We start from the raw sequence: 14,409 nt of genomic DNA, 5'->3' as shown, positions 1-14,409 counted from the left end.
TAGTACCCTTAGCCTAGTACACTGATATCTTATAAATGGAGTTTACGGAGGCCTTTCAACACCTGCACCAAAACTTTTAGATTAGACTTGAAGTCTTTCTAAAATGTTTTTTTCCCCAAAAATAAAAGAGAATAACTCCGGACAAACATAATAAAAGGAACACATCTCACAAAACTATCAATGAATGGAGACAACTGAATCATTGGTCAAATACCATCTTCCTTGAAGTTTGGTGAAAGCTGGTAGAGTAAGGAATGTTAATCGGACAATCTTCCATTTACAGATGGACATATTGATTTCAGCACAACAACAGCAACTGACTTTGTTATGTGAATTACAATAACAGTACATGTACTACCAGTTTGTGTGGTATTTGTCATTTATACTGGTTATAACAACACTGGACAAATTACATGACATCATACAGTTTCTCTGCAAATGTATTCTAACTTATCAATCATCACGGCAGGCTTAAAAACAGATAGATTGTTTAGTGTCTTACCTGTTTAACACCTGGAAATTTGTCCTTGGCCAGTTTGTCAAGGTCACAGTCTAAGACTGAGTTGGCATGGTTCTGCATCTGTATCCAGCAGCTTTGTAGCTTCTCCATCAATGTACTACCACTGATCTGAGATAAAACACCCTGGAAACATAATACAAATGTATAAGGTATTATACAACATGTCACCCTGGTAACACAACATAAGGTATTATACAACATGTCACCCTGGTAACACAACATAAGGTATTATACAGCATGTCACCCTGGTAACACAACATAAGGTATTATACAACATGTCACCCTGGTAACACAAAATAGGGTATTATACAGCATGTCACCCTGGTAACACAAAATAGGGTATTATACAGCATGTCACCCTGGTAACACAAAATAGGGTATTATACAGCATGTCACCCTGGTAACAATAAATAGGGTATTATACAACATGTCACCCTGGTAACACAATATAAGGTATTATACAGCATGTCACCCTGGTAACAATAAATAAGGTATTATACAACATGTCACCCTGGTAACACAAAATAGGGTATTATACAGCATGTCACCCTGGTAACACAAAATAGGGTATTATACAGCATGTCACCCTGGTAACACAAAATAGGGTATTATACAGCATGTCACCCTGGTAACAATAAATAGGGTATTATACAACATGTCACCCTGGTAACACAATATAAGGTATTATACAACATGTCACCCTGGTAACACAACATAAGGTATTATACAACATGTCACCCTGGTAACACAAAATAGGGTATTATACAGCATGTCACCCTGGTAACACAACATAAGGTATTATACAGCATGTCACCCTGGTAACACAACATAAGGTATTATACAACATGTCACCCTGGTAACACAAAATAGGGTATTATACAACATGTCACCCTGGTAACACAAAAAAGGTTATTATACAGCATGTCACCTTGGTAACAAAACATAAGGTATTATACAGCATGTCACCCTGGTAACATAAAATAGGGTATTATACAGCATGTCACCCTGGTAACAAAACGTAAGGTATTATACAGCATGTCACCCTGGTAACACAAAATAGGTTAATATACAGCATGTCACCCTTGTAACACAAAATAGGTTATTATAGAGCATGTCACCCTGGTAACACAACATAAGGTATTATACAGCATGTCACCCTGGTAACACAACATAAGGTATTATACAGCATGTCACCCTGGTAACACAAAATAGGGTATTATACAACATGTCACCCTGGTAACACAACATAAGGTATTATACAGCATGTCACCCTGGTAACACAACATAAGGTATTATACAGCATGTCACCCTGGTAACACAACATAAGGTATTATACAGCATGTCACCCTGGTAACACAAAATAGGGTATTATACAGCATGTCACCCTGGTAACACAAAATAGGGTATTATACAGCATGTCACCCTGGTAACACAACATAAGGTATTATACAGCATGTCACCCTGGTAACACAACATAAGGTATTATACAGCATGTCACCCTGGTAACACAACATAAGGTATTATACAGCATGTCACCCTGGTAACACAAAATAGGTTATTATACAGCATGTCACCCTGGTAACACAACATAAGGTATTATACAGCATGTCACCCTGGTAACACAACATAAGGTATTATACAGCATGTCACCCTGGTAACACAACATAAGGTATTATACAGCATGCCACCCTGGTAACACAAAATAGGGTATTATACAGCATGTCACCCTGGTAACACAACATAAGGTATTATACAGCATGTCACCCTGGTAACACAACATAAGGTATTGTACAGCATGTCACCCTGGTAACACAACATAAGGTATTATACAACATGTCACCCTGGTAACACAAAATAGGGTATTATACAGCATGTCACCCTGGTAACATAAAATAGGGTATTATACAGCATGTCACCCTGGTAACATAAAATAGGGTATTATACAGCATGTCACCCTGGTAACACAACATAAGGTATTATACAGCATGTCACCCTGGTAACATAACATAAGGTATTGTACAGCATGTCACCCTGGTAACACAACATAAGGTATTGTACAGCATGTCACCCTGGTAACACAACATAAGGTATTATACAGCATGTCACCCTGGTAACACAACATAAGGTATTATACAGCATGTCACCCTGGTAACACAACATAAGGTATTGTACAGCATGTCACCCTGGTAACACAACATAAGGTATTATACAGCATGTCACCCTGGTAACACAACATAAGGTATTATACAGCATGTCACCTTGGTAACAAAACATAAGGTATTATACAGCATGTCACCCTGGTAACATAAGGTATTATACAGCATGTCACCCTGGTAACACAACATAAGGTATTATACAGAATGTCACCCTGGTAACACAACATAAGGTATTATACAGCATGTCACCCTAGTAACACAAAATAGGGTATTATACAGCATGTCACCCTGGTAACACAACATAAGGTATTATACAGCATGTCACCCTGGTAACACAACATAAGGTATTATACAGCATGTCACCCTGGTAACACAACATAAGGTATTATACAGCATGTCACCCTAGTAACACAAAATAGGGTATTATACAGCATGTCACCCTGGAATCACAAAATAAGGTATTATACAGCATGTCACCCTGGTAACATAAGGTATTATACAGCATGTCACCCTGGTAACATAAGGTATTATACAGCATGTCACCCTGGTAACACAACATAAGGTATTATACAGCATGTCACCCTGGTAACACAACATAAGGTAGTATACAGCATGTCACCCTAGTAACACAAAATAGGGTATTATACAGCATGTCACCCTGGTAACACAACATAAGGTATTATACAGCATGTCACCCTGGTAACACAACATAAGGTATTATACAGCATGTCACCCTGGTAACACAACATAAGGTATTATACAGCATGTCACCCTGGTAACACAACATAAGGTATTATACAGCATGTCACCCTAGTAACACAAAATAGGGTATTATACAGCATGTCACCCTGGAATCACAAAATAAGGTATTATACAGCATGTCATCCTGGTAACATAAGGTATCATACAACATGTCACCCTGGTAACACAACATAAGGTATTATACAGCATGTCACCCTGGTAACACAACATAAGGTATTATACAGCATGTCACCCTAGTAACACAAAATAGGGTATTATACAGCATGTCACCCTGGAATCACAAAATAAGGTATTATACAGCATGTCATCCTGGTAACATAAGGTATCATACAACATGTCACCCTGGTAACACAACATAAGGTATTATACAGCATGTCACCCTAGTAACACAAAATAGGGTATTATACAGCATGTCACCCTGGAATCACAAAATAAGGTATTATACAGCATGTCATCCTGGTAACATAAGGTATCATACAACATGTCACCCTGGTAACACAACATAAGGTATTATACAGCATGTCACCCTGGTAACACAACATAAGGTATTATACAGCATGTCACCCTGGAAACAAAAGTTTTTTCCATAAAAACGTCCATCCCATCCCAGGACTCCAGGTTTGGTTAAGGGGTACCACCCATAGAATTTTTTTTAATAAATTACATGGAAGTAATAGGAAGGTAATCCAACTATGGATGGAAGTGATTATGTGGAGTCCTGGAGTGAGGTAGATATTTTAATGGAATAGCCCATATTCACATTTGTTAAACAAGAGCAAGGCAAGGCGGATCAATATATGGCTGTCAAATACATAGAGTGTTATATACTATCTTGCACTTTAATTAGATTTGTATTTATATATATCTATATGTATATGTATATTATTTATAGAGTAGTTATAGGCGACACACATTAACCCTCACCTTTCACTACAAAGGCAATGTTTGATTTTCAAAGAAATTATTTTGAAAATGTAGGAACCCAGGACAAAATGCCGAGATAAACAAAGGGCAATCAAAAACAAAAGACTGCTTTAGTATTTAGAAGTTACTCAGATAAGGACAAAACAGTTCTTCTAAAGAATGGATGTACATAACAGATTTGTTCAGGGTTTACCAAACCCTTATGATCCACCGAGACAACAAATATTTACATTACAAGTACCACAAACTAAAATCAAATACCTTGGTGAGTTCTTCTTCCACATTTTCACCTTCTTTATTTTTCTTTTTCTCAATAACCTCCAACAGCTGTCTCATATGAGAGGCATCCACAAGCAGGCTGCAGAGGTTGGCAGTCTGAGGATTTTCAAATTTCCTGCCATTCATCATGGAGATCTGTAAACAGTGAAATTAAATGGAGGATGATGAATTATGTTGAACTGGGGTCAACATTGACCCTGTCAATAAGTTTAGCAGACTGAAATGGTTGAGTATCACAGATATATTATGACAAACAAACACCTGTCTCAGATGTGGACCAGCATAACAGGCAGAGCCCCAAATGCAGTTTCTGAGTTGACTATCAATCAATTAACATTGAAACAGAAAAATCCACATGACATTTTCTATACAATGTAGACTTATTTTTCTCTTAAGCTAGTAATATTTCATATTCCCCATTATACATATTTCACTTGTTTTATGTAGAAATTCTGCAAATTATGGGGCTACTATTTATTATCAAACATGTATGAACTTCTACAACCTTCAAGAATGGGGGCTCACATAGATATAAACAAGCCTTCTGTGAGTATTACTAAACCAATACATGTCCCCTACCGGCGCCCTCAAGTTAAAACTTTAGCTAAATTTGAGTAAAAAAGTTTAGCCGAAACTGAAACATGATCATTTTATGAAAATAAGTTCATTCCAAACAATGTGTAAATTCAACTCTATTGGGTTGAATAAACAATGTTTCCTGCCCCTAAAAGATATTCAGGTATTCTTTTGGTATGTGTACTGTACAGAGTAAAAGAATCTAAAGTGAATTTAAAGTGAAATGTGTAATAACAGCCTTGGATTGAAATATAAATATGATTCTGCATAGCACAGCATAGTAGTAATACCATTAATAAGTGAATGGAGAGCCATTACAAAACTTTAATCTCAAGAATACAGAAAAAACAGTTAAGTCCATAATATGGAAAAGAATTCAAAAAATGAAAATAACTTTTTTCATTTTTAACTGAACAAAAGTAATGCCACACACCCAAAGAACCTCTTTGCAAAGAATCAGCATCCTAATATCATTATTAAGTGAATGGTGTGCCATTATAAAACTTTGACCAAAACTTTAACCTGAAGAATACAGAGAAAAAAGTTATTAATAAGTTCATAATATGCCAAAAATTTCAAAAAATTAAAAATATTTTTTTCAGTTTTAAATGTACCACACACCCAAAGAACCTCTTTGCAAAGAATGAGCATCCTAATACCCTTATTAAGTGAATGGTGTGCCATTATAAAACTTTAACCAAAACTTTAACCTGAAGAATACAGAGAAAAAAGTTAAGTTCATAATATGCCAAATATTTCAAAAAAAAAAAAAAAAAATCAGTTTTAGCCATATAAAAGTAATGCCACACACCCAAAGAACCTCTATGCAAAGAATGAGCATCCTAATACCATTATTAAGTGAATGGTGTGCCATTATAAAACTTTAACCAAAACTTTAACCGAACGGACTGACGGACGGACGCAGGCAAAACCTGTAGTCCCCCCGGTTTCACCGGTAGGGGACTAATAAATCTGTCAAGGGGTTCATAGCTATCTTGTACACAACCTTTTTCATTTCAAAAATGGTCAAGTGTGAGCTCTGACCTTTAACCTTGTCAGATTACCAATAAAACTGAATCATGTGTATACAAACTAAATCTGTCCATGTGTAGGTTCATGAGATATCTTGTACACAATTGCAAGCTTTAATCTAGCTGTTCAGTGGTCAAGTATGACCTTTGACCTTGACCGACAAACACCATTGTACACTCAGGTGTAGACTTTGATGGCAAGATGCTGTGATGTGAATATGAACAAAATCTCTCCAGGGGTTTATGAGATATCATGTACAAATTAGGTTATCAGGGACAAATGGATGGACGGACGCATGGCCGCACAGACAGGGACTTAGTATTACCTTCCTTTTCCAAGTGTTTATTAATTGAGGTGTATAAATACCTATTCTAGTACAGAATAATCTGTGAAAACACTTTTGCCTTGATTTATAGATAAAAATTTGTTCTTTTACTACAGCTAGTTTCTCAAAATGAAGTAATTAGGTCATGGATATCCCCACTACATTACCATGAATAATGCTGGGAAAAACTAGTAAAATTTAGGTGAAAAACACTGTTTATGAGAGTTCAGCAGGTGAATTGTACATATGTGTACTGGTGGGAAATAATTCTAAAGCATTGAAGGAAGAAGAATTGAAGGGAGGTAACTCCAGACTGACCGGCCTAAATCTTGATGGGGGTACAGGAATGACCTGCAGGAAGAAAATGTCGGGTGAATCATCGGCAGCCTTGGCCAAAGAGTGAAAAAGGTTCTTCAGGATGACTCTATCTTGCTTCCACAACAGACGCAGGTGATCTCGGGCTTGGCTAGGGGATATATATGTCTGTTCTATACTGTCAAATGTGAGGCTGCTCCGGTCTTCCTCCTCCTCCTCCGGCAGTGTGGTGTTCATTTCCATTGAGATATCCTCCTCATCATTCTTAGACACTGAACTTCCAGTGGACTTCTTAACTGCAATTCTGAAATTTACAAAAAGCTATGAACTGCATCATATTGTGATATGGCATTCATTTTGTGTGCAGGGACATGGGGTTTTAATTTTTTGTGCAGGTATGAGATAAAAGACAAGAGGCCCAGAGGGCCTGTATCGCTCACCTGGATTTCATGAGATATGAAACAAGAATGATGATTAAGTATATTTGTCACTGGTATTGCTATGTCAGTATATCATAGGCATTTTATAGGGGTATGTGAGGTTTTTATGCCAAAAAATGCATTAATCCATGAAATGAAATTGACTTTTGGTGCAACCCCATAGGGATGCTACCACACAAATGTGAGTGATATCCATTGCTTAGTTTCAGAATAGAAGTTGTTTAAACCAATTGACCCCTTTTGACCGGCCTTCTGCACCACAGGGGTCAGTTCCTTCCTTTATAAAATTTTGAATCCCTACCCTAAAGGATGCTACCAGTCGAATATGAGCTGTTGTTCATATCAATTTAGTCAAATTGACCCCTTTTGGTCCCACCCCTCAGCCCCCAGGGGGTCGGCCCCGTCATTTGTACAATTTTGAATCCCCACCCCATAGTAAAAATTAATGCTACCAGGCAAATATGAGCAATATCCTTTGCTCGGTTTCAGAGAAGAAGTCATTTATATCAATATAGCCAAATTGACTACATTTGGCCCCACCCCTCAGGCCTCTGGGGGGTCAGCCCCTTCATTTGTACAATTTTGAATCCCTACCCAATATTGATGCTACCAGGCAAATATGAGCAATATCCATTGCTCGGTTTCAGAGAAGAAGTTGTATTAATAGAGCCAAATTGACCCCTTTTGGCCCCGCCCCTCAGACCCCTGGGGGGTCAGCCCCATCATTTGTACAATTTTGAGTCCCCACCACATAGGGATACTTCTGACCGGTCAAATTCTGATCTGTGGTTATGAAGAAGAAGTCAATTGTTGACAGACGGACGACAGACGGACGGAAGACGGACGCTACGTTATGGCATAAGCTCACCTTGGTCCTTTGGACCAGGTGAGCTAATAAAAAGCTGCTGTGGTGCATCATTGTGTGAGGGCTTGGGGGCTACATATGGGATGTATGCCTTGCAGTCCTCAAGTGTTACATAGTGTATCGTATTATCTGTGTGTTTGGAGCTCAAGTTAGTGTTGTATATCTGTGACTGAGCTGGTATTATGATATCTGTTCTATGTGCTGCTTTGTACCTGTTTAATGTGTCAGTTTGGGTTGTGAGGGTACAAACGACCAGTATTTCAGTTTGGGTTGTGAGGGCCCCATATATACAGACGACCAGTATTTCAGTTTGGGTTGTGAGGGTACCATATATACAGACGACCAATATTTCAGTTTGGGTTGTGAGGGTATATATATATATATACAGACGACCAGTATTTCAGTTTGGGTTGTGAGGGCCCCACATATACAGACGACCAGTATTTCAGTTTGGGTTGTGAGGGTACCATATATACAGACGACCAATATTTCAGTTTGGGTTGTGAGGGTATATATATATATATACAGACGACCAGTATTTCAGTTTGGGTTGTGAGGGCCCCATATATACAGACGACCAGTATTTCAGTTTGGGTTGTGAGGGTACCATATATACAGACGACCAATATTTCAGTTTGGGTTGTGAGGGTATATATATATATATACAGACGACCAGTATTTCAGTTTGGGTTGTGAGGGCCCCATATACACAGACGACCAGTATTTCAGTTTGGGTTGTGTTAGTGCTTGGTATGAATGTTCTTTTATCTACATCAAGCCAGGACTCAACTCAAGATATTTGGGCAGTAAGAGATGTCTTTCAGTTTTACATAAGTTCTATATTCAAATCAGATATATATCCCACAACAGGACCGGAAATAAAGAAATTCTATGTATGGTGGATGCTGGGGAGGATGAGGCTGATGACATGGTACTATTTTTATGAAATTGTTCCTGTTTGACAAACCAGGAGTCCTCTTGTAGTGTCGTGTGGATAATTCATTGGATATAACTTACCTTTATGTATGCTATCAATGATATATACAATCTTTACTCCTGAATTAAATTAACTTACTTTTCTTTTCTTTTCCCAGACAGTAAAAATTTCACATTGTTTTCTTGCTTGATTTGCCTTTTCTTGCTTTTACAATGAGGGCAAGAAATTGATGTCAACATCAGCTTGCTACGAATGAAATTACTGATTTCCGTATTTTTGAATGCTTCAACATTTTTCACAGTAGAAATTTCTTCAAGTTTTCCCGTTTCTGTAATTAGAAAGAGCATGAAATAATAACTATAAGATGGTATTATTGGTCTGCAATCACTTACTGTTTATACAGACACAAACCTGAGAATACATCACTGTTCAAATAATTCATGTTAGCCCTGTATCTAAGGTGATTTTTATCAACAGTATTACCTGACCTACAGTATTACCTGACCTACAGTATTACCTGGTCTACTACAGTATTACCTGATCTACTACAGTATTACCTGATCTACTACAGTATTACCTGACCTACAGTATTACCTGATCTACTACAGTATTACCTGATCTACTACAGTATTACCTGATCTACTACAGTATTACCTGATCTACTACAGTATTACCTGGTCTACTACAGTATTACCTGACCTACAGTATTACCTGATCTACTACAGTATTACCTGGTCTAGTACAGTATTACCTGACCTACAGTATTACCTGATCTACTACAGTATTACCTGATCTACTACAGTATTACCTGATCTACTTCAGTATTACCTGATCTACTACAGTATTACCTGATCTACTACAGTATTACCTGATCTACTACAGTATTACCTGGTCTACTACAGTATTACCTGATCTAGTACAGTATTACCTGATCTACTACAGTATTACTTGACCTACAGTATTACCTGACCTACAGTATTACCTGATCTACTACAGTATTACCTGATCTAGTACAGTATTATCTGATCTACTACAGTATTACCTGATCTAGTACAGTATTACCTGATCTAGTACAGTATTACTTGACCTACAGTATTACCTGATCTACTACAGTATTACCTGATCTACTACAGTATTACCTGATCTACTACAGTATTACTGGATCTACTACAGTATTACCTGAACTACTAAAGTATTACCTGACCTACAGTATTACCTACCCTACAGTATTACCTGATCTACTACAGTATTACCTGATCTAGTACAGTATTACCTGGTCTACTACAGTATTACCTGATCTAGTACAGTATTACCTGATCTACTACAGTATTACCTGATCTAGTACAGTATTACCTGATCTACTACAGTATTACCTGATCTACTACAGTATTACCTGATCTACTACAGTATTACCTGATCTAGTACAGTATTACCTGATCTACTACAGTATTACCTGAACTACTACATTATTACCTGACCTACTACAGTATTACCTGATCTACTACAGTATTACCTGGTCTAGTACAGTATTACCTGATCTAGTACAGTATTACCTGATCTACTACAGTATTACCTGGTCTAGTACAGTATTACCTGATCTACTACAGTATTACCTGATCCATTACAGTATTACCTGATCTAGTACAGTATTACCTGGTCTAGTACAGTATTACCTGACCTACTACAGTATTACCTGATCTACTACAGTATTACCTGGTCTAGTACAGTATTACCTGATCTACTACAGTATTACCTGATCCATTACAGTATTACCTGATCCACTACAGTATTACCTGATCTAGTACAGTATTACCTGGTCTAGTACAGTATTACCTGATCTACTACAGTATTACCTGATCTACTACAGTATTACCTGATCTAGTACAGTATTACCCGATCTACTACAGTATTACCTGATCTACTACAGTATTACCCGATCTACTACAGTATTACCCGACCTACTACAGTATTACCTGATCTACTACAGTATTACCTGATCTAGTACAGTATTACCTGATCTACTACAGTATTACCTGATCTAGTACAGTATTACCTGATCTACTACAGTATTACCTGATCTAGTACAGTATTACCCGATCTACTACAGTATTACCTGATCTAGTACAGTATTACCTGATCTACTACAGTATTACCTGATCTACTACAGTATTACCTGATCTAGTACAGTATTACCTGATCTAGTACAGTATTACTTGACCTACAGTATTACCTGATCTACTACAGTATTACCTGATCTACTACAGTATTACCTGATCTACTACAGTATTACCTGACCTACTACAGTATTACCTGATCTACTACAGTATTACCTGATCTACTACAGTATTACCTGATCTACTACAGTATTACCTGACCTACAGTATTACCTGATCTACTACAGTATTACCTGATCTACTACAGTATTACCTGATCTACTACAGTATTACCTGATCTACTACAGTATTACCTGATCTACTACAGTATTACCTGATCTACTACAGTATTACCTGATCTACTACAGTATTACCTGATCTACTACAGTATTACTTGACCTACAGTATTACCTGATCTAGTACAGTATTACCTGATCTACTACAGTATTACCTGGTCTACTACAGTATTACCTGATCTACTACAGTATTACCCGATCTACTACAGTATTACCTGATCCATTACAGTATTACCTGATCTACTACAGTATTACCTGATCCATTACAGTATTACCTGATCTAGTACAGTATTACCTGATCTAGTACAGTATTACCTGATCTAGTACAGTATTACTTGACCTACAGTATTACCTGAACTACTACAGTATTACCTGATCTAGTACAGTATTACCTGATCTACTACAGTATTACCTGGTCTACTACAGTATTACCTGATCTACTACAGTATTACCTGATCTACTACAGTATTACTTGATCTACTACAGTATTACCTGACCTACAGTATTACCTGATCTACTACAGTATTACCTGATCTACTACAGTATTACCTGATCGACTACAGTATTACCTGATCTAGTACAGTATTACCTGATCTACTTCAGTATTACCTGATCTACTACAGTATTACCTGATCTACTACAGTATTACCTGATCTACAACAGTATAACCTGATCGACTACAGTATTACCTGATCTAGTACAGTATTACCTGATCTAGTACAGTATTACCTGATCTACTACAGTATTACCTGATCTACTACAGTATTACCTGATCTACTACAGTATTACCTGATAGACTACAGTATTACCTGATAGACTACAGTATTACCTGATCTAGTACAGTATTACCTGATCTACTACAGTATTACCTGATCTAGTACAGTATTACCTGATCTACTACAGTATTACCTGATCTACTACAGTATTACCTGATCGACTACAGTATTACCTGATCTAGTACAGTATTACCTGATCTACTTCAGTATTACCTGATCTACTACAGTATTACCTGATAGACTACAGTATTACCTGATAGACTACAGTATTACCTGATCTAGTACAGTATTACCTGATCTACTACAGTATTACCTGACCTACAGTATTACCTGATCTACTACAGTATTACCTGATCTACTACAGTATTACCTGATCGACTACAGTATTACCTGATCTAGTACAGTATTACCTGATCTACAACAGTATTACCTGATCTAGTACAGTATTACCTGATCTAGTACAGTATTACCTGAACTACTACAGTATTACCTGATCTACTACAGTATTACCTGGTCTAGTACAGTATTACCTGAACTAGTACAGTATTACCTGAACTAGTACAGTATTACCTGATCTACAACAGTATTACCTGACCTACAGTATTACCTGATCTACAGTATTACCTGATCTACTACAGTATTACCTGATCTAGTACAGTATTACCCGATCGACTACAGTATTACCTGAACTACTACAGTATTACCTGATCTACTACAGTATTACCTGATCTACTACAGTATTACCTGATCTAGAACAGTATTACCTGATCTACTACAGTATTACCTGATCTACTACAGTATTACCTGATCTAGTACAGTATTACCTGATCTACACCAGTATTACCTGATCTAGTACAGTATTACCTGATCTACTACAGTATTACCTGACCTACAGTATTACCTGACCTACAGTATTACCTGACCTACAGTATTACCTGATCTAGTACAGTATTACCTGATCTACTACAGTATTACCTGATCTAGTACAGTATTACCTGATCTACTACAGTATTACCTGATCTAGTACAGTATTACTTGATCTACACCAGTATTACCTGATCTAGTACAGTATTACCTGACCTACAGTATTATCTGATCTAATACAGTATTACCTGGTCTAGTACAGTATTACCTGATCTACTACAGTATTATCTGATCTACTACAGTATTACCTGATCTACTACAGTATTACCTGACCTACAGTATTACCTGAACTACTACAGTATTACCTGATCTAGTACAGTATTACCTGATCTACTACAGTATTACCTGATCTACTACAGTATTACCTGATCTACTACAGTATTACCTGGTCTAGTACAGTATTACCTGATCTACTACAGTATTACCTGATCTACTACAGTATTACCTGATCTACTACAGTATTACCTGAACTACTACAGTATTACCTGATCTAGTACAGTATTACCTGATCTACTACAGTATTACCTGAACTACTACAGTATTACCTGATCTACTACAGTATTACCTGATCTACTACAGTATTACCTGATATACTACAGTATTACCTGAACTACTACAGTATTACCTGATCTAGTACAGTATTACCTGATCTACTACAGTATTACCTGATCTACTACAGTATTACCTGACCTACAGTATTACCTGACCTACAGTATTACCTGACCTACAGTATTACCTGATCTACTACAGTATTACCTGACCTACAGTATTACCTGATCTACTACAGTATTACCTGATCTACTACAGTATTACCCGATCGACTACAGTATTTCCTGACCTACAGTATTACCTGATCTAGTACAGTATTACCTGATCTACTACAGTATTACCTGACCTACAGTATTACCTGACCTAGTACAGTATTACCTGATCTACTACAGTATTACCTGATCTAGTACAGTATTACCTGACCTACAGTATTACCTGATCTACTACAGTATTACCTGATCTAGTACAGTATTACCTGATCTACTACAGTATTACCTGATCTACTACAGTATTACCTGATCTACTACAGTATTACCTGATCTACTACAGTATTACCTAATCTAGTACAGTATTACCTGAT

General features: G+C 37.1%; 1 protein-coding gene across 1 annotated transcript in view; it reads right to left on the bottom strand.

Moving 5' to 3' along the window:
• The window catches only part of LOC117325018 (DNA-directed RNA polymerase I subunit RPA1-like), a 90,302-nt gene that overhangs the window by 54,512 nt on the left and 21,381 nt on the right, over positions 1–14,409 (bottom strand). Inside the window, exons 5-8 of the mRNA XM_033880892.1 lie at positions 9,270–9,459; positions 6,893–7,193; positions 4,624–4,776; positions 503–643 (exon numbers count right to left, since the gene is read on the bottom strand). Of these exons, the coding sequence (XP_033736783.1) occupies positions 503–643; positions 4,624–4,776; positions 6,893–7,193; positions 9,270–9,459 (785 nt within the window). The remainder of the gene's footprint in view (positions 1–502; positions 644–4,623; positions 4,777–6,892; positions 7,194–9,269; positions 9,460–14,409) is intronic.

Source organism: Pecten maximus, chromosome 4 (genome assembly GCF_902652985.1).
Source record: "Pecten maximus chromosome 4, xPecMax1.1, whole genome shotgun sequence".
Classification (NCBI taxonomy): domain Eukaryota; kingdom Metazoa; phylum Mollusca; class Bivalvia; order Pectinida; family Pectinidae; genus Pecten; species Pecten maximus.
Note: the sequence above shows the minus strand (reverse complement) of the source record. Positions and strands in the feature narration are given on the sequence as shown.